The following is a 23,258-nucleotide window of genomic DNA, read 5'->3' on the forward strand; positions in this document are numbered from 1 at the left end:
TCTGCTTGTGTTGTAACTACTCTGAATAATTTTGTATCTGCAAATTTGATAACCTCACTAGTCTTATTCCTTTCCAAATTACACACACACCACACACACCGGTCCAAGTACAGATCCCTGAGGGTGACCATTTAATCTTACTCTCTATTTCCTGTCTTTTAACCAGTTTATAATCCATGAAAGGACATTGCCTCCTATCCCATGACTTTGTCAAACGCCTTCTGAAAATCCAAATACCTACATCTACTGGTTCACCTTTAGCCACATGTTTGTTAACCCCTTTAAAAAAATGAAGCAGATTTGTTAGGCAAGACTTCCCTTGGGTAAATCCATGTTGTTGACTGTTCCATTAAACCATGTCATTCTATATGCTCTACAATTTTGATCTTGAAAATAGTTTCCACTATTTTTCCCGGCACTGAAGTCAGGCTCACTGGTCTATAGTTACCCGGATCGCCCCTGGAGCCTTTTAAATATTGGGGTTACATTGGCCACACTCCAGTCTTCAGGTACAATGGATGATTTTAATGATAGGTTACAAATTTTAATTAATAGATCAGAAATTTCAGTACCCTAGGATGCATACCATCCGGTCCAAGTGATTTGCTACTCTTTAGTTTGTCAATCTGGCCTACTACATCTTCCAGGTTCACAGTGATTTTGTTCAATTCATCTGACTCATCACCCCTGAAAACCATCTCCGGAACTGGTATCTCCCCAACACCCTCATTAGTAAACACAGAAGCAAAGAATTCATTTAGTCTTTCTGCAATGGCCTTACCTTCCCTAAGAGCCCTTTTAACCCCTCGGTCATCTAATGGTCCAACCGACTCCTTCACAGGTTTCTTGCTTCGGATATATTTTTTTAAAAAGTTTTTGCCTCTATGGCCATCTTCATTTCAAATTTTCTCTTCGCCTGTCTTAATGTTTTGATGAATCCTTCTTCCAATTTTTGAAGGATATTTTTTGGCTAAAATAGCCTCTTACACCTCACCTTTTAACCATGACTAATTGTTTTGCCTTTCTTCATGAGCGGAATACATATGCATCCTTCAAAGTGAAAGCATACATCTATTCCTCCTCGGGATGTAGGAAAGAATCGTGTTGAGGGAATTCATTTTGAATGTCTCCTGGAACAGATGCTTGCTCAAACTTCTCAAATCCTGAACAGTTCTCAATCCCCCAGATTTTTTCATGATGAGAAAATTTCAGGAGTAAAAACCTTGTTCATATTGGAGCACAGGAATCTGCTCTCTCTCATTGCTGAAAGAAGTGATTCCAACTCAGATGGAGTAGCAGCAGCTGCAACAGATCTGGACTGAGGGTCAAACAATGTGGAAAAGATGGTAGCTAGAGCAAATACAAACTGTATCCAGATTCCTTGACCTTGAGGACCCGGTAGTCTTTGATTATCTGGTGTCTCACTTCCAGAAAGAACAGAACAGGAGTCTCCCCCCCATTCCATTGGAGAGGGAAACCGTTGAATAGTCGACGGGATCAAAAACTAGGCCCAAAGTTTGGTTGTATTTGTTGCATCACCTTAGACTAATGGCATTAATGCTGACAAGTGCAAGCGGAAATTTGCTGTTGCTGAGTAATAAGAGGCAGTACCTTTGCATTGCATGCCTTGCAACGGCATCAGTGGAAGTTTCATTGCAAGAATCTATGCTCCGTGCACTGCTGATGTTGGTACCAAAACACCTTGCTTATTTAAAATCATTTATAGCCTGCACCTTCCAAAGTTTAGGGTAAGTTACAGTTATTGGGAATATTTGTACTACTTTGACATAGATTGCGATGGTTCTAGCAATTGTGGTTTTGTCTGATGCAGAGCAGCTGGTAGAACTCAACCCCATGGCTTCAGCCTAGAGGGGAGGAGTTTGAGGAGCTCCTGCTCAACTCCTTTCCCAGCGCAGCAGACAAGGCTGCACTGCTGGATGAGGACCTACTAACTCTGGGGAGATTTATGCAGTTCCTCAAAGCATCTTGGTCCTCTGCAAGCACAGACATCTGTCCATATATATAGTAGTTTTTCTGGTTGTATTCTGGGTCAAGGCATCGATAATTTGTTTCTGGTGAGGAACAATTTTCCCACAGATACAATTTTTGAAACTATTCACTGTAGTTTATTTCTTCTGACTGGACGTTGATTTTTTTTTTTTTGGTATCACTAAAAAGTGCTGTTGTGGGGCTGCAGAGACAGCAAGGCAACTTAAGAAAACTAAGGCAAAAGTATTGAAATGGAGAAGGTTTAAAAAGTTTTTTGTAAATAAAAATATATTTTTTTACTTGCCTATTTTTGTGTAAAAAAAGTGCATGTTTGTGCTTTGCTTGCACAAAAAAAGACTGAGGAGACTCGTGTGGGAACTCCCATGCATGCTCAGTACAGTTTGAACATCTACTTTTTTAGAGATACAAGCGCTTCAATGCCATTGGATGACATCACCCACATGTAATGGCTAATTCAGCATGCTTATCAACAGAAAATATTTCACAACAGCTGACAAATGGATCATTCAATAAACTCAAAAGCTAATAAAATGTTTCAAATTCAGTCATCCTGAGACTGTGGATTGGGGGAGGGGATCACACAAAGTATCCTCTCTTCATATACAAACACAAGCTCTCACTGTCTTACATAAACACAAGTCCTCCCCCTCTCTTCCTCAGGCTGTGAAGAAATGGGGTTCACCAAAACCCCACTGCTCTTCAGACCCTGCTGGGCCTCTTTGGACCATGGCAGTAAGGAGTCTGCCACACCATTCTTCAAGCCTCAGGCATTTTGGTAAAATTACTACCACAAGTGTGTTTGGGGGTGGGGGCATTTTTTGCTGGTCCTCAACTTTGCACTAGGGTCTATGTTGTAGGGACAGAGCCAACAGCATAGATCCTGTTTCATTTGCTGTGAAATTCTCACTTTCACTGTGAAGGGTTGAGTGAGCTAGTTCCATTGGGAGCAAAGACCCTACTGCAATCATGTTAATGAAGCTATGTGACTCACCACCACCATGTGGCCCAGAAAAATTAGAACTTCTCTGGCAGTTGATTGATCCATAGTCAAAAGTTTGTATACAAAGGATCTGAGAGTACCTGCATAATTTAACAAGAGGAAAGCCCTTTCCATTAGAGAATCTATTCACTTTTCAGTGAATGATTTTCAGGGAGGGAATCAGAATTTGAAAGTTATTAGTTAGCCCACTTTCCCCAGAGTCAGCTGTCACAAGCTAGTCCAGGTAAGGAAATAAAAGCACCAATGTCAGATGAACTACAGCTACAGCCAGGCACTTGGTGAAAACCCTTGGTGCTGCTGACAGGCCGAAGGGGAGCAATGCTGGGGAGACTGGTAAAGGGATTAGGATCACAAAGAAGCATTTGAAGGGAGTTTATATAGGCAGGTTGAGAGGGAATGGGACAATGAAAAAAATTCTCCCAGAAAAAATGAAATTTTTCATTGACTTTTTTTTTGCTCTTATCAAAATAAACCCCGATAAATTCCAGGGAAAAATAAACCAAAAATGAAGGTCCCTAACTATATGCTTGTTCAGCTTCTTAAATCCCGGATGGGTGTCAGGTCCCCAGATTTTTTTGAGATGAAGAAACAATTGGTGAAGAATCTCTGGCAATGGTGATAGAATTTGTTCCTCCCTATTGCCTGCTGTTTGAGAAGCAACTCCAGTTCCTATTTTGAGAACCCAATCATCTTTGGTGATCTTGCTCTTTTAAGTAGAGTGGGATTCTTCTTCCCTTCAGAGAACTTTTGCTGGGTTTTAAAAGTGTTCAAAAATTTGGCCCCAGGTTTTGGGTAGATTTGTTCCTTTGTCTTCCATAGGACAGTGCTCACACTGTCTAGGGTAATTCGAAAACTGCTGTTGTGATGAAGTAAAGGCAGCATCTAGTATTGTTGGAATTATTGGAAGGGGCGTGTCTGGAAATATGCTCTTTTAAAAGCATAAAATGTGCCTTGCAGAAGATTTGTTCCCGTCTCAAATAGGGACTGGACTGCCACATGCTGTTCCTTAATTTGAACTACTCTTTCCCTAATCTTTTCTCTGAAAAGATGATCATCCAGGTAAGGGATGTGTGCTAACTCATTGTGGACATAATATAAGCTACTGGCTCTCAACCAAGACATATGGTGTGCCCTAATCAATACTGTCGAGATGTGTGTGGTGGCATTGAACATGGCGGTATATAAGCAAGTTTGCTTACCGTAAACGGTGTTTCTGTAGATAGCAGGATGAATTAGCCATGCTGTCATGGGATCTGTCAATCATGTCCGGGAGGCGGAGCTTGTCAAAGCAGAGATTAGAGCTTTGCTCTCTGCGGCTGCGCATGTGTTCCCGTGCAGGAAAGTAACGGAATCTCCTCAGTCTGTGATTAAGCTGTAGTGTGATCGAAAATTAGGTGACTGCCAGGGAGGAGGGTGGGTCAGCATGGCTAATTCATCCTGCTATCTACAGAAACACCGTTTACGATAAGCCAACTTGCTTTTTCCCCGTCGATAGCAGGGCTGAATTAGCCATGCTGTCATGGGAGTACCAAGCTCTTGATCACGTTATTTCTGATATATGTTTGTACATGATCATTAACAGTGTGGCGATCACCTTGGACAGGAGGATAGAGATTGCAGGATTGCTTGCCCTATCTTCGCATCAGTGGCTGCCTGTTGATCAAGGCAGTAGTGAGATGTGAAGGTATGAAGAGATGACCATGAAGCTGCCTTGCAAATGTCTATGGGTTGCACATTCTTTGGGTGTGCCAATGAGGCTGCTACTGCTCTGACTTGATGAGCTTTAGGCTCTGAACCTAGTTGTAGTTTCTGTTTGTCGTAACAGAATGTGATGCACTGCACTATCCAGCTGGAGATGGTACGTTTAGCCACCGGTAATCCAGGTGCCTTTGGATCAAAGGAGACAAAGAGTTGAGAAACACGGGAGTCCGAGTTTGTTCTCTCTTTATAGTACGCTAAGGCTCTTTTACAATCTAGTGTGTGCAGTAATTTTTCCCTATCATTTGAATGAGGTTTAGGGAAAAAAAAGTGGGTAATTCCATGGTTTGATTGAGATAGAATTGAGAAACCACTTTTGGCAGAAAGGAAGGGTGAGTTCGGAGAATTACTTTTTGATGAAACTGCAGATATGGTGAATAATGGACCAAGGCCTGTAATTCACTAACTCTTCGTGCTGATGTTACTGCAAACAGGAATACAACTTTCCATGTACCGAGTCCATGGGTTCAAATGGGAAAAGCATGAGCTGTTCCAAAACTATGTTAAGGTTCCACAGAAGGAAGGACGAAGATGAGTTAACCCCTTGATGAAACGAGATAGTAAGGGGGTGATTGGATATAGGAATATTGTTAAATGGTCTATGATAGGCACCTATGGCGCTGAGATGAACTCTGATGGATGATGTTGCTAGACCAGCTACATATAGTGTATGCAGATAATCAATGAGCAAGTCAGGTGAGCAGTCCAATGGTGGTACCCCTTTGGAATTGCACCAGGTAGAATAGCGTTTCCATTTACAGCTATAAATTTTTCCTGGTTGAGAGTTTCCTAGATTCTAACAAAATGAATTGTGCCGAAGTGGAAGCTCCTCGTTCTGTTAAAAGGAGCCTCTCAATTTCCACGCTGTCAAGTGGAGAGATGAGTGTAACGGGTGTAGAAGCGTCCCTTGATCTTGGCAGAGAAGATCCTGGCGATTTGGTAATCGAATTGGATCCATGATGGTCTGAGAAGGAAACTGTACCATGGTTGCCTCGGCCAAGCCGGGACGATTAGTATCAGTTGAGCTTTGTCTGCTATGCGCTTCTGAATTGTCCTTGTTATGAGTGGTATGGGAGGAAAGGCGTACAGGAGGCCTGTCATCCACGGAATGAGGAAGGCATCTTGGGTGATCCTGAAATGGCTTGGTCCTTTCGAGCAGAATTTGGGAACTTGAGCATTGATTTCTGTTGCAAAGAGATCTATTGAAGGTGTCCCCCACTGCATGAATATGTCTTGGGCTATTTCTGTATTGAGTGCCCATTAGTGAGGATGAAAGATGCGGCTTAACCTGTCCGCTCGTGTTTGCTACTCCTAGTAAGTTACTTGTAGATGTATGCAATTTTTGTGAGCGTGTTCGAATATTTGCAGGGTCTCCTTGCAAAGGGACCATGAACCAGACCCTCCTTGTTTGTTGATGTAAAACATTGCTACTTGATTGTCCGTGGACCAGAGGCAGCATGGATTCACCAGGGGAAGATCCTGTCAGACAAATCTGATTGACTTTTTCGACTGGGTAACCAAGGAATTGGATCAAGGAAGAGCGCTAGATGTCATCTACTTGGATTTCAGCAAAGCTTTTGATACGGTTCCGCACAGGAGACTGGTGAATAAAACAAAAGGCTTGGGAGTGAGTGCCGAAGTGGTGACCTGGATTGCAAACTGGTTGACGGACAGAAGACAATGCGTGATGGTAAATGGAACTTTCTCTGAAGAGAGAGCGGTTTTAAGTGGTGTACCGCAAGGATCGGTGTTGGGACCGGTCCTGTTCAATATCTTTGTGAGCGACATTGCGGACGGGATAGAAGGTAAGGTTTGTCTTTTTGCGGACGACACTAAGATCTGCAACAGAGTGGACACGCCGGAAGGAGTGGAGAGAATGAGACGGGATTTAAGGAAGCTGGAAGAGTGGTCGAAGATATGGCAGCTGAAATTCAATGCCAAGAAGTGCAAAGTCATGCATTTGGGGAGTGGAAATCCGAATGAACTGTATTCGATGGGGGGGGAAAGGCTGATGTGCACGGAGCAGGAGAGAGACCTTGGGGTGATAGTGTCTAATGATATGAAGTCGGCGAAACAATGCGACAAGGCGATTGCAAAAGCCAGAAGAATGCTGGGATGCATAGAGAGAGGAATATCGAGTAAGAAAAGGGAAGTGATAATCCCCTTGTACAGGTCCTTGGTGAGGCCTCACCTGGAGTACTGTGTTCAGTTCTGGAGACCGTATCTACAAAGAGACAAGGACAAGTTGGAGGCGGTACAGAGAAGGGCGACCAGGAAGGTGGAGGGTCTTCATCGGTTGACATACGAGGAGAGATTGAAGAATCTAAATATGTACACCCTGGAGGAAAGGAGGAGCAGGGGTGATATGATTCAAACTTTCAGATACTTGAAAAACTTTAACGATCCAAAGACAATGACAAACCTTTTCCAACAGAAAAAAATCAGCAGAACCAGAGGTCACGAGCTGAGGCTCCAAGGAGGAAGACTAAGAACCAATGTCAGGAAGAATTTCTTCACGGAGAGAGTGGTGGATGCCTGGAATGCCCTTCCGGAGGAAGTGGTGAAGTCCAAAACTGTGAAGCACTTCAAAGGGGCATGGGATAAATATTGTGGATCCATCAGGTCCAGAGGACGCATATAAAGAGCAGGTAGTAAAATACTGCACGGAGCGGCAGTAGCCACAGAGGCATTCACGGAGCGGGATGCCAGTGGCCAGTGGTAGGTGTCCACCTTCATGGAGCGGAAGGATGTAGGGCTGTCATCTCCCAATTAAATAAAAAACAAAAACAAAAAACAAAACAGGGATGGGATCCATCAGGTCTAGAGGACACATATAAAGAGCAGGTAGTAAAATACTGCACGGAGCGGCAGTAGCCACAGAGGCATTCACGGAGCGGGATGCCAGTGGCCAGTGGTAGGTGTCCATATAAAGAGCAGGTAGTAAAATACTGCACAGAGCGGCAGTAGCCACAGAGGCATTCACGGAGCGGGATGCCAGTGGCCAGTGGTAGGTGTCCACCTTCACGGAGCGGAAGGATGGAGGGCTGTCATCTCCCAATTAAATAAATAATAAAAAAACCCAGGGATGGGATCCATCAGTTCTAGAGGACGCATATAAAGAGCAGGTAGTAAAACACTGCACGGAGCGGCAGTAGCCACAGAGGCATTAACGGAGCGGGATGCCAGTGGCCGGTGGTAGGTGTCCACCTTCACAGAGTAGAAGGATGAAGGGCATCCATCTCCCAATTAAAAAAAGAAAAGAAAAAAAGAAAAAAAAAAACAGGGATGGGTTCATGGGCTTATAGGTATTACCAATTATTAGGCTTTTCAATATTTGATGATAGTTAATGTGACTTTCAAGGCATTCTTCACTTTCGGTGCATGTCCGGCATGACTCCTTGCTTCAATGACAGGGGAAAAGAAAAACTGATACTTCACACATTTCCAGCATTGCCCTCTGCTTCATGGCAGAGAGCTATGCTGCCGCTTACCCAACTAATCAAACTTAATATTTCACTTGGAAGCAGCTCCAGCACTGCTCTCTACATTAATGGTGGGGGTGAAAAGGGAATTAGAACATAAGGTTACTAAGAGCCAAGAGAAACAGTTAAGTATGAGAACAAATGTGTGAAGCTTGCTGGGCAGACTGGATGGACCGGTTGGTCTTCTGCCGTCATTTCATTTCATTTCTATGTTAGACCATGACCCTGTGGCCTTTCTGATGGTCTTAAAACACTTGTAAGGCCTTCCAAATCGCTCTGAGTTCTAATAAATTTATCTGCAGGTTCTGTTCTGAGATTGTCCATAACCCTAGTGTCTCGTAAATCTCGAGGTGTGCTCCCCAGCCCTTGCGAGACGCATCCGTGGTTAAGACTGCGTTGTGGGGAGGGGAGCTGAACAATGCTCCTTTGGACAGGGTGGAGTCTAGGAACCACCATGTTATGTCTTTCCTCATCTCTGAGGTCAACGATACTTTGTGTCAAATAGTTGAGAGTGTTTCCATTAACGTTTCAAACCCCATTGCAGGCGTCTCATGTGTAGCCTGGTGTTGGGAACTGTGAAAATAGCTGCCGCCATGTGGCCTAAGACTACTAGAACTTGTCTCGCTGAAGGTTTCTGAGTAAGGTTCAAGTCATGCAGAAGGTGACGGAATTGTGATATTCTGTTTGGTAGGAATGCCTGGTTGCAAGTGGTGTCCAGGCATGCTCCTATGAATTGTAGTTGTGTGAGTTGTAGGTGTGATTTCTGACAATTGATCACCAAACCTAACTCTTGTAAGCATTGTATCACTTGCTGGAGGTGATAGAGTAAGATGTTTGGAGCTGGGGCGATTATGAGCCAATCGTCCATGCATTTGGTGAAAACCCTGGGTGCAGCCGATAGTCCAAAAGGAAGAACTTTGTACTGGTAGTGTTGATGCTTGTAGTGAAAGCATAGGTAACGCCACGAGGATGGATTGGAATGTGTGTGTAGGCATCCTTGAGATCGATGGAACACATCCAATCGGTTTGAATCAGAGGAAGGATTGCTTTCAACAATACCATTTTGAATTTCTCTTTGGTGAGAAATTTGTTCAATTCCCTGAGGTCTAGTCCGGAGGGATGTGATGGAAGTCCAGATAATACCCCTCTCGGATGATGGCGAGGACCCACTGGTCCGACGTAATCGACCCATCTGGGGTAGAAGAGGGTTAACCTGCCCCCTATGGCTTCGTCCTCCGGATGGATCGGCTGATTCTCATTGTGAGGTGCGGCCGGGACCGTAACCTGAGCCGGCTCCCCTCTTGTGCCGCTTGGTCCGAAAGGACTGGTTCCTGGCCTGAGGACGAGGTGCCTGGTAGCGACTCCTATAGTGAGTGAAGCGTTGGGAGCTCCGTCTGGAGGGCCTCGGAAAGGTGCGCTGGTTCCTCTTGGACCTGTCTTCCGGCAGTCTAGGTACTGGAGAGGCGCCCCATGTGCTGGCCAGTTTATCTAGGTCGCTGCCGAACAGAAGAGAACCCTTGAATGGCATTCTAGTGAGATGTGTCTTAGAAGGAGCATCGGCTGACCAGTTCCGTATCCAGAGCTGCCTCCTGGCTGCTACTGAGGATGAGACCCCCTTGGCTGTCGTACGGACTAGGTCGGAGGCGGCGTCCGTGAGGAACGAGAGAGCTGACTCCATGTCCGCTGCCGGGGTATTGTTCCTGACCTGTGACAAACAGGAATGCGTCACCACTGTGCAGCAGGTTGCGATCCTCAGAGACAGAGCTGCCACCTCAAAGGTTTGTTTCAGGATGGCGTCCAGGCGTTTGTCATGAGCCTCCTTGAGAGCCGCCCCCCCTCCACTGGAATGGTAGTGCGCTTGACTACAGCGCTAACTATGGCGTCCACCTTGGGGCACGCCAGCATGTCCTTGATCGCTGGGTCCAGGGGCTACATGCCAGACAGGGCCCGACCCCCTTTGAATGAGGCCTCCGGCGCATTCCACTCCAGATCGATCAGCTGCTGTGCTGCTTGCAGGAAGGGGAAATGTTGGGCCGGACAAAGGCCCTCCAGCAGGGGGTTCTGATTGGGTTCCCCCGTAGTGCTGGGGCCAGGAATAGCAAATTCCGTCAGGCACTGGGAAACCAGGTCAGAGAGATCCTCCTTGGGAAAGAAACGTCTCATGGTTCGATATGGCTCCATCCCCGAGGGAAGTTCCCCCTCCGCGGGGAGCTTGGACTCATCCTCCGAGACATCAGGATCCCCCTGAGCAGGGCTGCCTAGTGGCGGGTGCCTGCGGTAAAGGCGGGCAGCCGACTGCATCTGTACAAAGGCGTGGATCCCTTTAAATAAGTCCACCCAAGAAATGGAAGCAGTCTCTAGCCGGCGGGGAACCAGTTCCCCCGGGATGCCTGGTTGTTCAGGTCGGCCCGCTAAATCTGGGGTGGCCCCTGTGGAACTGTCGGTAAACCTCGGTTGGGACCGGCCCTGGCCCAGGGCTCCCATGGCCTCTTCACATTGGGCACAAAGGAAGTCTGCCTCCTCGCTCTGCGTGGCTCTAAGGTGGCATGCTGAGCAGAGGCCTAGAGCTTTTATGCCGGAATCAGGAGGTGCTGCCTCTGGAGACGCCGGGGCGTTTAAGTGTTCCATCGCGTCTTGCGAATGCAGGGCGCCGGCGCTTATGCGATATACTTTCAGCTATATGCGCTCAATAATATACAATATGCTTAGCAAACTATATGCTGCGTTGTGCGCCTATCAACAGGCGCCTATCCGTGTGTGCCTATCCATGGGCGCTCAATACCTGAACAAGGCAGACAAAATGGCGACCTCCTCGGCATGCCGTATGCAGGCAACGCCGCCAATCCTCGCTCCAGGGAGACCAGCAAAAGTAAGAGATGTACGCCTTACCTGATCTTCGGCGCTTCCCGGCTGCAGCCTGGGTGGTCTCCGGCTGCGGGGGGAGAGGGTGAGTACCTTCACCGCCGTGCTCGAGGAAGTGCACCTGCTGCCTCTAAGCCACCGAACTCGTCATGGGGGGAGAGGGTGAGTACCTTCACCGCCGTGCTCGAGGAAGTGCACCCGCTGCCTCTAAGCCACCGAACTCGTCACGCTCGGGGCTAAGTCCTCACCGCGAACGGATCAGGACCGAGGCGCCTCTCAGCCACGCCCGAGCCCTTCTCACTTGGGGGCTAGATCCCTGCCGCGATTCGGCCACCGGACCGAGGCCTAGACCTCTGAGGGACCACGGAAATCACCTCTGGAAACTCAACTGGGGGAGGGACCCGAGGGTATCACCGCAGGAGTGCGGGGCTCGTCTTCTGGTAATCTTCTGAGAAATTTTAGAAAGTAGAAAGTAAAAAGTATATTTGGAAAACACACTCAGCGAGCGTGCAGGCGCTCCAAACTGCTTTGGAGACGGAAATTACTAAGTTGCTTCACTTCCTGTGGGGGTATATGTACCCGTGCTGATGCCAGATCCGTCTCCATCTGCTAGCACGAGCACACTATACCCACTTGTTCTGAGTCCATCTGGCTACACGCCAGGAAATGCACTGTTTTTGGATTTGCCAGATAAATCCATTCGTCGCTTGCAAACTGTGCAAAATATAATGGCAAGGATCATTCATGGTTGCCCAAGAAGAACTAGTGCAGCCCCTTGAGTCAACTTCACTGGCTTCCACAGAGAAGTACTGTATTCAATTTAAAGTGTTAATAATGATTAAGGAATTGAGAGAAAGAAGCTGATTATCTAAAGCAACAGTTGACTTGTGTCTCAAAAAGGAATTTAAGATCTCCCTTTGGCAGATTCTATGAGGAAGGAAGCACATAAAGGAAGAAGTCGTAAGAATGTTCTCAGAAGGAGGTGTAGAGCTTTGGAATCTCTTTGGAAACAAACTATTGTTCGGGAAGAAAGTTAAAACTTAGCTTTTTCCAATTTAAAACAGTTATGCAGAACAAGTGAAATAAGGAGAAGGAAGAAGTGTTAGTTTCTCATTTGTTTTGATTGTTTATTTTTAAATGGTTTTAATTTGTTTAAAGTTTTGTTGTATTTAAAGTTTGTTACAAACTACCTTGGTCAACTGTATTAGTCTGATTGGTGCAGTATAAGTAATAAATGAAATTAAAATCTGTAGTAGTAAAGATCCTCCAGTAGAGGCGAGTGTTTGAAGGTTTAGAAGAGGGTCAGAAGGGATCCCCGTCAACCTCTCTTCAGCCTAGAGGTATGGGATCACTGATTGAGGACCCCCATGACGACAACTAAAGTGAATGAGGGGTCCTCTGTCACCTTGGAGGGGTATACTCCTGGTGAACATCCTCTGAATTGCTTACAGGAGAGTTCAGCCAGTGTCGTTGACTAGAACCACTTCTTAGGGGTTTCAATAGAGTTTCCACTTGAACTGGAAATGATATATTTACTCCCATGAGGAGAAAACCCGACATCATGGAAAAGTTGGAAGATACTCTTTATCCTCAGTCACCACAGAAATGAAGAAATCCTTCACCAACTTTTATCTGGTCAAGGGGCTGACATTCTACTTCCTATGACAAGACAAACAGCATCACCTCTTCTGATACCAGAATGAAATCCTACACATCTTCTGGGCTCTGCAAAATTTGAATTAAAGACATATTAGATATGAGAGGTATTAGAGAATAAATGGATCTAGAGTCTCCAGGTGTAAAGGTTCTGGTAATTGTTGGATTTAGGGTATTCTCTCTCTCTGCCAAAGTTCTGTGTAGACTAGTATTTAGCTACATTGGAAGAACTGTAGCATGATGCTTCAAAAATGGAGTAACACCCGTGATGGTAAAAGATGTCAAGGAAAGATACATTTCATGTTCTGGAACTCAATGTATCGAGGATTTATGCGTCAATGGCACCAATGCACCCGAGACTTTGTGCTTTTTGCTCACTGGCTCCACAGAGGGGCAACCTTTTCTTCCTTGACCCAGATTTGACTTGTTCCATTGATGGGGGGAGATAATTTTAAGTTCCTGCTCAACTCAATTCCTAAGGCAGACAAGACTGCGCTTCAGAAGTCTAAGACTTATGCAGTTTCTCCATTTTCCAGGTCCTAGTCTTCAGGGTATGCAGGGACATCCATTTACAATGGCAAGAGACACGGTCTGGTTCCCCATCCTCCATGGAGTAATGGTCTGCTTCATCATCTGTGCCATCCAGGTCCTTATAAGTGCAACCCACAGCAGGTCTAAACATACTCAGACGCATGGGAATCTGCAGCCTGTGATCCTGAATTGTTAAGATTGGCTGGGGCCAACAACCATGCCTGAAGAAAGGACTGCAGTCCTTGGAAAAAAAAAAAATTTCCACCCAAGGCAGAAGGGTCCATGACAAAACTAGGGGGTGTAGGTCCTGTGCCTACTGAACTACCTTCCTCCACTGACGAAGGAGTTAGGGGAGCCCCAATTCCAAGCAAAAGCTCTAGCAACTCTTTTTCCATTCCCGCAACATGCCAGGAAGGACCGGGCTTAGCAAAATCAGACTGACAAGTCTCCCTGAGCCTCCAAAAGTGCTGACCACAAGTTAGAGGGAACACCAGGCTGAGATGCCTGAATATGGCAAGCAGCACAAAGGGTAAGGAGCTTAAGCTTCTGTCACGGTCATATGGCCCAAGCTGACACCTGCTGGCTCTGTTGAATCAGTGCCACAATGGTCATCAGGTTGATGGCCCTTTGTCCAGGAAAGACAACCTTGTCAAAGCCATGTCTAGCAGGTCTCCAAAAAGTCCAACTGAGGTGAGACTGAGATGGGATTTGGGTAAATGATAAACCTAGTGTCTTCAGCATCCAGATGGAGCACCCAGTGGAGCCGCACCTCCATCAGTCTGAGCGGTAGTTCTACCGCCATAGTGTCTGTTAGTGCTTCATCTTTTTTCAGTAAGTTTTACTTAAATGTACACCAATGATCATATTTCTTGTGCAATTATGCTTAACTAACGTTTCCTGTGGACCATTATAAAAGTGTTAATACAAAAGTTTTGTATATATAATTCATCAAGGAATTCCACAATGACAGTTTCACATTTCTTGTTTTTTTAACCAGCTACTGAAATAGTCTACTTATGGATATATAAGATATGCTTTAAATATCAACACTTATTAATTTCCTCAAAGCAGAAAGTTTCTCTCGAAATGTTGCGACATCTGATGTTTTCAGCCACACTTTAGCTGTTGCTGACAAAAACTGTGTCAGCGTTTGTGCTTTGCAACAGGTGTATGCAGTTCTGTTTAGATAAGTGTTTGATTTTCTAAAATTCAATTTTATATGCAATTATGGTATCTTGCTCAAGATAAGAAAACATTTGACCAATTGTGACGGAAGACATTGAAAACTATAATGCAGTCTACCGGCATGTCTAGGATGGTCATTTTATAACAAAGTTTGTTGTATATTATATTGAGTAATATTTGATTTTTGCAGCTGGTGTTTACTTTATTTCACTAGTGAGTTTATTAGCTACAGTATTATACACACTTGCAGCACTTTCCACAAACTCCATATCAAATTAAATGTAAATCCAATATTTTTGCTCTATCTAGGATTATGCGTATAAAAAGTAATTCTCTATTACTGGGTTTACCAAAGTCTGCACTTCAGCCATTACAACCATTACAGAATTTGGTAGCCCATTAACACATTGTACAAAATATAAGCATACTACCCCAGTTCTAGCTATATGCCACTGGCTCCATACTCATACTAGGAGAGAATATTAATGTATTAATGTTAATAAATAAGCTTATCAGCAATGTGAAAGTGCCTTGGCTGGGCACAGTGTTACAGATCTATACTCCATCTCAAACTCTAGGGACAAGAACACCTGAGCAAAATCAAGGACAGAGCCTTCTCAGTTGCCAACCCAATCCTTTGGAATAACATGCCACAGCACCTGAGAATTTTGACAGATACAGACTCGTTTATGAAAACCCTGAAAACTTGGCTGTTCCAGCGCAAATCTCTATGCAAAAGGCAGCTCCTAGGATGCATGCAGGTTAGATTGCAAAAAGAATCCATATGAGGAAAGGAACTATTGGCAGATTTTGTTTAATGCAATTTCATCTGTGTAATTGTGCCTAATTGCGTAATACTCTTGTAAACTGCTGAGACCTCTGATTTCACGGTATAAAAATATTTTTAAATAAGAAAATGTTTCTAAAAGGTGGAATGGAATCCTTACATACTCCACAAACCAGAACCAGTCTACAATGCAATAAGCTTACAAGCTAGTGTAGGTTCAGATGTATCTAGAGAAGGACTATGCAATACTTAGGATTTTACTTTTAAAAAATCACAATCAAGTTAAGGAGAAATCAAGTATTCCAATGCTTTTAAAGATTTATATAATACTTACCACAAGAGTTCATGAAGCAAACGACCAGAACCCCTTCCTTTGTTCTTGTCAAAAGCGTATGCAAATATCTTGGCACCATTCCCATCAGCATCCACTTCCATTCGTGCCTTAAAGGAACAACATTTAAGTCTTTAAAAGGGCAACAAACTTCAAAATGCAAGATTTGGGGCTAGCCCTATGCGCCTTGTGCCAGCACCCACCTGATAAGATGTGTTTACAAAGTAATGCAAAACTGGTTAAGGTGTTAAAACATCTAAAGCAGTGAAGACTGCTTACTAGGATTTCCACATATATATTGGTTGTTTCCTAGCACATGCCCCCATTCAAGTTAAATGACTGCCATTCAGATGTACAAAAGGCAAGCACTTTCATGAAATTCTAAGTGTCCTGATAGAAGAATTGAAGGAAACAATGTAAAGAAACATTTCTTCACAGAAATGGTGACAGAGACATTTGGGGCAAAAATAAATTGAATTTAAGCAAGTTTGAGACAGGTACAGAGGATTTGCAGCAATGGGAAACTGAAGATAAAAGTCTGATGTCTGGTAGAGCTTACAAAATTGCAATAAGGAATATGGCCGCTAGATGACATATGAAAACCATTAGGCCCTTTTCATGATCACACAGAAAAGTTACCATATGAAAACAAGCATGAGGTTACTGGCTGAATTATCACTTCACAATAAAAATGGAGTAGTTAACTTACCTGATAAATTTCATTTTCCTTAATGCAGACAGATGGATTCAGGACCAATGGGTTATGTTCCCCTGCCAGCAGATACAGAGTAAGCCTGCAAAGCTGACGTCACAGTACCTATACCCTTGCTGTGACCTCAGCCCTCCAGTATTCTCTTCAAAAGCCACTGTGACATTCTAGTGAAAAGACTTAAAAATGATTACAAATGGATAACCGTAACTGCGCTCAACTAACCATAACCACTGAACTCCAGTAAGAATATAGATACCCTAATCTATTTTATTTATAAACTTTTTTATACCGATATTCGTGGCAACATCATATTGGTTTACATTGTAACAGGATGAAAATACAATGAACAGGAGGTGGGCAAGTGGGTGAATAGGAACAGAGTGATTAGCGAAGGAAATATGATAACCAGACAGCAACATCAACATTAAATAAGTAATAAAAACAAGTTAAATATTCAGCAAAAGTTATATTTACAGTTACAGCCACCGTCACAGAGAGGTTGTGAATGTGATTGCAACCACAACCACAGGCCAGTTTCAGCAAGAGTCATAGCAGAATTATAAACAATGAATAACTGGCGTGAAGGGAGTAGAGAAGGGAGCGGGTTATTGGGGGTACACTTGTTTAAATAGCCAGGTCTTAAGGTTAGCACGGAATTTAGAAGGACAAACTTCGAGCCGTAGGGAGTTCCAGTAAGTGGGTCCAGCTATGGAAATAGCTCGTTCTCTTGTGGAAGTGAGATGAGCGTGTTTTAGGGTGGGCACATGAAGAGTCACATTCTTGGAGGCTCTAGTGAGTTGCTTTGAGCGTATAGGTTGGAATGGTTCTTCAAGCCAACTGGAGTTGTGGATGTGTATGGCTTTGTGGATTATAGTGAGGGTTTTGTAGACGATATGGGATAGGGAGCCAGTGCAAGTCTTTGAGGATGGGAGTAATATGGTCGTATTTGCGGGCATTGGTAATAGTACGTGCTATAGCATTCTGCAGTAATTGGAGAGGTTTAATGGGGGTGGAAGGGAGGCCTAGATAGAGAGTTACAGTAGTCAAGTTTTGACGCAAGGGTGGCTTGTATGACAGTGCAAAAGTCACTGGGATGCAGTAGAGGTTTTAGGTTTTTTTTTTATGACGTAGAGCTTGTAGTAGCCTTCCTTGAGGATTTTATTGATATGATTTTTTAGGTTCAGTTGTTGGTCAAGTTGCACACCGATGTTTCGTGCACTGTGCTGTGTAAGGTAGGAGTTAAAGGTTGGATCATTTGCAAGCTTGGGAGGAGTGTGTTGTGAGATGAAGAGAAGTTCAGTTTTAGATGAATTAAGTGCGAGGTGGAGATTGGAGAGTAGGGTATTTATGGAAGCAAGGCAGTTCTTCCAGAAATCAATTGCATTGGTAAGGGAGTCACGGACAGGAATAATGATTTGAACATCATCAGCGTAGAGGTAGAATTTGAGACCAAGATCTGTAAAGAGGTGAGAGGGGGATGAGGTAGATGTTGAATAGGGTAGATGAGAGGGAGGAGCCTTGGGGAACTCATTGGGGCAGCGCATGGTGGGGAGATTCAGCATTGCCTGCCGGAGAGATAGGAGGTAAACCAACTAAGAGCTACACCTGAGAGGCCTATGTCAGTGAGACGGGAGAGGAGCTGGGTGTGGCTTACGGTGTCGAATGCAGAGATGTCCAAGAGGGCTAGGATGAAGCATTGTCCTTGGTCCATTCCTCTGATGAGGTGATCAGAGAGGGAGAGCAGCAGGGTTCCTGTATTAAGATGCTTACGAAAGCCGAATTGTGCGGGATGGAGTATATTATTTTCTTCAAGGTAGTTTGTTAGCTGGGAGTTGACCACCTTCTCCATGATTTTTGAAATGAATGGGAGGTTAGAAATAGGCCGATAGTTAGCTGGGTCTTGTGAGTCTAGGGAGGGTTTTGATAACAGCATGCTTAAAGGGGATTGGGAACAATGCCTGAAGAGAGGGAGCTGTTTATGATGTTAGTTTATCCAGTCCCTAATCTAGGGACTGGATAAACAATTACCTGTAGCCCCTTGGATTAGAGGCCCACTCCATGGGAGAACCTGTGGCACAGTTCTTGGGCAGCCGAGGGCAGGACCCTGAGTCCATCTGTCTACACTAAGAAACAAAATTATCAGGTAAGAAACTTCTCCATTTCCTAGCTTGTAGCAAAATGGACTCAGGACCAGTGGGATGTACAAAAGCTACTCCCAATTTGGATGGGAGGCTGCCCGCAGTCCAGTCAACACCACCCACGTAAAGGCTGCATCCTCTTGGGCCTGTTAAGTCCAGGAAATAAAATCTGGAGAAGATGCGCAAGGAGGACCATGTTGCCGCTTGGCAGATATCGAAAGGCAACAGCAGTCTAACTTCTGCCCATGAGACCACCCGAGTCCTAGTGGAATGAGCTCTAACCTGAGAAGGTAATGGCTCTTAAAACCAGTGAGCTATGGTAGCCCGCGAAGCTGGGTCGCCCTACTTCCTTCCACCGTGAAGGACAAACAGGTGGGCCCGTCTTTCGGACCAGTTCTGAGACTTAGATATACCACACTAGAAGTCTCGACATCCAAATGGCGGAGGAGACTATATTCCTCCGCATCCTTGAGTATCTAAGGATGGCAACAAAATGGACTGATTCAAATGAAATTCCAAGACTATCTTGGGCAAGAAGGATGGGACCTAGCTAACACCCCTGAGGTTATCCAGAGGAACGGCTCCCAGTACAATAATGCAACGAGCTGAGCATATAGCCAAAAGGAACACAGTTTTCAAAGTCAATAAATGCAAGGAAAGACTGCACAGCAGCTCAAAGCAAGGACCTGCCAAAAATTCCAGTACTAAATTAAGATTCCACAAGGGAACCGGTAACCGTAAGAGATCGAAGGTGCTTCACTCGCTTCAGAAAACAGGTCATGTTAGGATGAGCCGACAGGGAGGCCCCATTCACCTCACCCCTGAAACAGGAGAGAGCCACTACCTGCACCTTCAAGGAGTTAAGGGCCAAACCTTTATTTAAGCCATCCTGCAAAAATTTCCAGAATAAGTGGGAAGACGCCACCTTTCTCACACCAGGCCTCAAATACTCCCCAGACCCGCACATACACTAGGGACATGGAGAATTTCCAAACACGGAGTAATGTGACACTTACTGCCACAGAATATTCCCGCTTCATCAGGCAAGCCCTCTCAAGGGCCAGACCGTAAGACAGAATCACGTCTGATACCTGTAACGGACAGGTCCCTGTGCTGTGGAAGGCATATGGGGGTTCTCCATCAGGAGTCTCTGCATACCACGAATGCCTGGGCCAATCTGGAGCTACTAGTAGGACTAATGCCCTGTGGTGTTCGATTCTGCAAATGACCCTGCCCAGCAGGGCCATGGAGGGAAGGCATATAGCAACTTGTCTTCTGGCTAGATCTGGACAAAAGCAGATTCCTAGGGACCATGGATCTCTGAGACTGAAGAATCGAGGAACCTTTGCATTGTGAGATAAAGCCAGCAGGTCGATTGACAGGAGGCCCCAGCGATCTACCACCAGCTGCAAGGCTTTGGCCGACCATGCCCACTCTCCTGGATCCAGATTCTCCCTGCTTAGAAAGTCTGCTCTAAAGTTATTTTCCTGCGAAGTGGGAGGCTTAGATCTTCTGTAAATGTATTTCCGCCCATTCCATAAGGAAATCTATCTCCTGTAACACTTGCTGGCTTTTGGTTCCATCCTGGCAGTTGATGTAGGCTATCGATGTTGCGTTGTCAGACATTACACAGACCACTTGACCCTGGAGTCTATGGCTGAATTGTAGATACGCCAACATGACTAGCCGGGCTTCCAGGCAGTTTATGTTCCAGAGGGCCTCTTCTTCCATTCAACGTCCCTGGGCAGTCTGTTCCTGACAGTGAGCTCCCCAGCCCCGGAGACTCACATCTGTTGTGAGGACCAGCCAGTCCGGGGAGGACAGGACATACCCCTGTTCAGATAAGCTTCCTGCAACCATTGCTGGAGGCAAGAACAGACTCCCATCAGTAAGTAGAGATGAACCACAGTCTTGAGGCTGCGGATTCCAACATAAGGGAGCACTGAAGTGTGCCCTTTCACACGGCACTACTTCTAGGGTTGCCGCAATCAGGAATTTGAGATCGCTCCACACTGTCGGGCATATCGTATTCACCAACTGATGAACCCAGCACATCAACTTCTGTATCCGTGTGGTCAGAAGAAAGACTTTGCCCCGCCTGGTGTCGAACCGGACTCCCAAATATTCCAAGGACTGGGAAGGCTTGAGACTGCTCTTTTCCAGGTTTTATTACCCAACCAAGTTCCTGCAACAAGGAGATCACCCTGTTGGTCATCAGGAGGCTCTCTTCCATGGACTTGGCCCGGATCAGCCAATTGTCCAAGTATGAGGGGTACCAGTATCCCATCTTTCCTCAGTGCTGCCGCCACGATCACCATTAATTTTGGAAAATGTTCTGGGGGCGGTGACTAGGCCAAAGAGCAGCGCCCAAAACTGATACCAGTAGTGCAAAGCATAAGGAACACTGGTGTTCTTATTGGATTAGAATTTGTATGTAGGCCTCAGATAGATCCAGGAGTTAGGAACTCTCCCACTTGTACGGCCATCATCACAGAGCGTAAGGACTCCATGCGAAAATGAGTTACACGCAGGAGACCATAGACATTCTTGAGGTCCAGGATGGGGCGAAAGGAGCCTTCCTTCTTGTAGATGACAAAATAAGTGGAATAACGCCCCGGATATTCCTGGAGCGTAGGTACTGGGATGATACCCCTCATCTTTAGGAGCCTTAGTGTAACCTCTACTGCCTGCTTCTTTTGATGGGAGTGACAAGGAGACATCATAAATTACGTCCAGAGGAGTGCTGTGGAATTCCAGTGCATATCCTTCTCGTATGACTTCCAGTACCCATTTTACCAGAGGCGGGTCAGTATTTATTTATAAAAAACTCTTCTATACCATTAAGTTAATTCACCATCACAAGGGTTTACAGAAAGGCACAATAAGAAATAAAACTAATTGGTTTAGATTACAAATTATTCATGAGCCAACATAGTACGGTAACATTTTAATAAGAAGACTGTTAATTAAGGCTTATATGTCAGTTGAAAAACTATCAAGCTGTTCAAATCTAGCGTTAATATGCAATTGGAGATATTAGCGGAACAAACCGGTTTGAGACGATCCTGAACCCGAACCTCTCTTGGGCAGCCAGATATGAAAGGAGTGAGACCTTCCAAGGGGTCAAGACCTCTTAAAGGTCAAATTTCTGTAGGAGCAAAAATGCTGGGAACCCTTGGAACGACCCCTCATAGGCGAGGGGTGCTGTAACTGCTTCCTCTTATCTTCCGGTAACCAGGGGACTCCCCAATTACTGGCCAGATTTTCCAACTTGCTCCTGAATAGGAGTGATCCTTTAAAGGGCATCTTTGTAAGGTTAGCTTTGGAGATTGAGTCAGCTGACCAATTTCGCAGCCATAGCTCTCATCAGGCCGCCGCCACCACTGAGGCCACTCCTCTGGCTGAAGTACGGACTAAAACAGAGCCCGTGTCTGCTAAAAAGGCAGCAGTGGGTTCTATAACCGCTCTGGAATTCACCCCGGAGTCATCCACCTCCTGAGAGAGAAGTAGACATGAACGAGCCACCGAAGTGCAACAAGAAACCATGTAAGGTCATTTCTACTGCGTCAAAAGACTTTTAAGGATAGACTCAGTCTATCATGTACATTCTTTAAGGCTGCTCCTCCCTCCACTGGGATAGTTGTTCACTTGGGAGATGGTAAAGACCAGTGAATCCACTTTAGGGAAATGCAAACGTTCTCTTACCACCAGGTCCAGAGGGTAAAGAGCTTCCAACACTCAGCCCCCTTTAAAACTTGCTTCTGGGGCATCCCATTTCAGATCAATCAATTCCTGGATGGCATCCATCACTGGAAAGTAGCAAGAAGCTTTCTGCAGAGAAAACAGAATGGGATTCTTCTTTGGCTCTATCATAGAATCCGCCCTAGGAACTCCCAGCATCTTCAGGATCTGGGAAGCCAGGGTCAGCAATTTGTCTCTGTGAAAGAACCATAACATGGTTTGATACGGTTCCAACCCGGGGGGGTGGGGGGGGGTGGGGGGGGGTGGGGGGGGGGGGGGAGGAATCTCACCATCTTCCAAGGAACCCAGGTCCTCCTCTTCGTCCGTGCCCTCTGGGTCCCTACCAGGGATACCCTTGGTACGGTGAGGCATGCGCCTCAGGGTCTGCCATAGGAATGGGGGAGCGGGAGGGGTCATCAGCTGAGGTTCTGTCCGGACAGGGGCAAGTGAGGCAGTAGACTGTGCTTGTATGAAGGCTTTTGGCCCCTGGAAGAACTCCACCCAAGAAAAGGTAGCCGGATACATGCCTAGTCCAGGAGGTACCTAGGGTGGGTCCAGCTGAATTTCCCTCTCCCACGGAAGACCCAGTCAAAAAAGTGTACTTAGATCCAGTTAAGGCAGTGACGAACCGATCATCTGAATGGGAGGAGCCTGGCTTAAAGTCCGAGGAGGACAACTATCCTTGGGCTTCCCTCAGCATTGACAAGCTGTGAAGCCCTAATATGACAAGCAGTGCAGAGAACAAGGCCTTTAGGTTTCTTGGTTGCCAGCACTATTGGCAGCAGTAGTTCTGCGGTCAATCGGCTCTTGCTTAAAACTGTATGTGTACGAATTTCAAGTTGCCGGGTGGGGCACAGAGGTGCTCTCACAACCCGTGTGCACAGCTCTTCCTGTATCACGCGCTTTCAAAGTTGTGTGCGTAGGGATGCACGCGATGTTACGTGCACAGTGCCGACACACCGCACATACTAATGTCCTATTGAGGGCAATATGGTATGCACAGAACTGCACGTAAGATGGCGCTGCCAGCCAACCATGCGGTGTGCTGACCAAGCCTACAGCGGA

The 23,258-nt window shown here is 45.5% G+C and overlaps 1 protein-coding gene across 1 annotated transcript in view; it reads right to left on the bottom strand.

Moving 5' to 3' along the window:
• ZMYND19 (zinc finger MYND-type containing 19) overlaps window positions 1–23,258 on the bottom strand; it is an 86,304-nt gene that overhangs the window by 25,597 nt on the left and 37,449 nt on the right. Inside the window, exon 3 of the mRNA XM_029613074.1 lies at window positions 15,606–15,712. Within this exon, the coding sequence (XP_029468934.1) occupies window positions 15,606–15,712 (107 nt within the window). The remainder of the gene's footprint in view (window positions 1–15,605; window positions 15,713–23,258) is intronic.

This window comes from Rhinatrema bivittatum, chromosome 8 (assembly GCF_901001135.1).
Source record: "Rhinatrema bivittatum chromosome 8, aRhiBiv1.1, whole genome shotgun sequence".
Taxonomy (NCBI): domain Eukaryota; kingdom Metazoa; phylum Chordata; class Amphibia; order Gymnophiona; family Rhinatrematidae; genus Rhinatrema; species Rhinatrema bivittatum.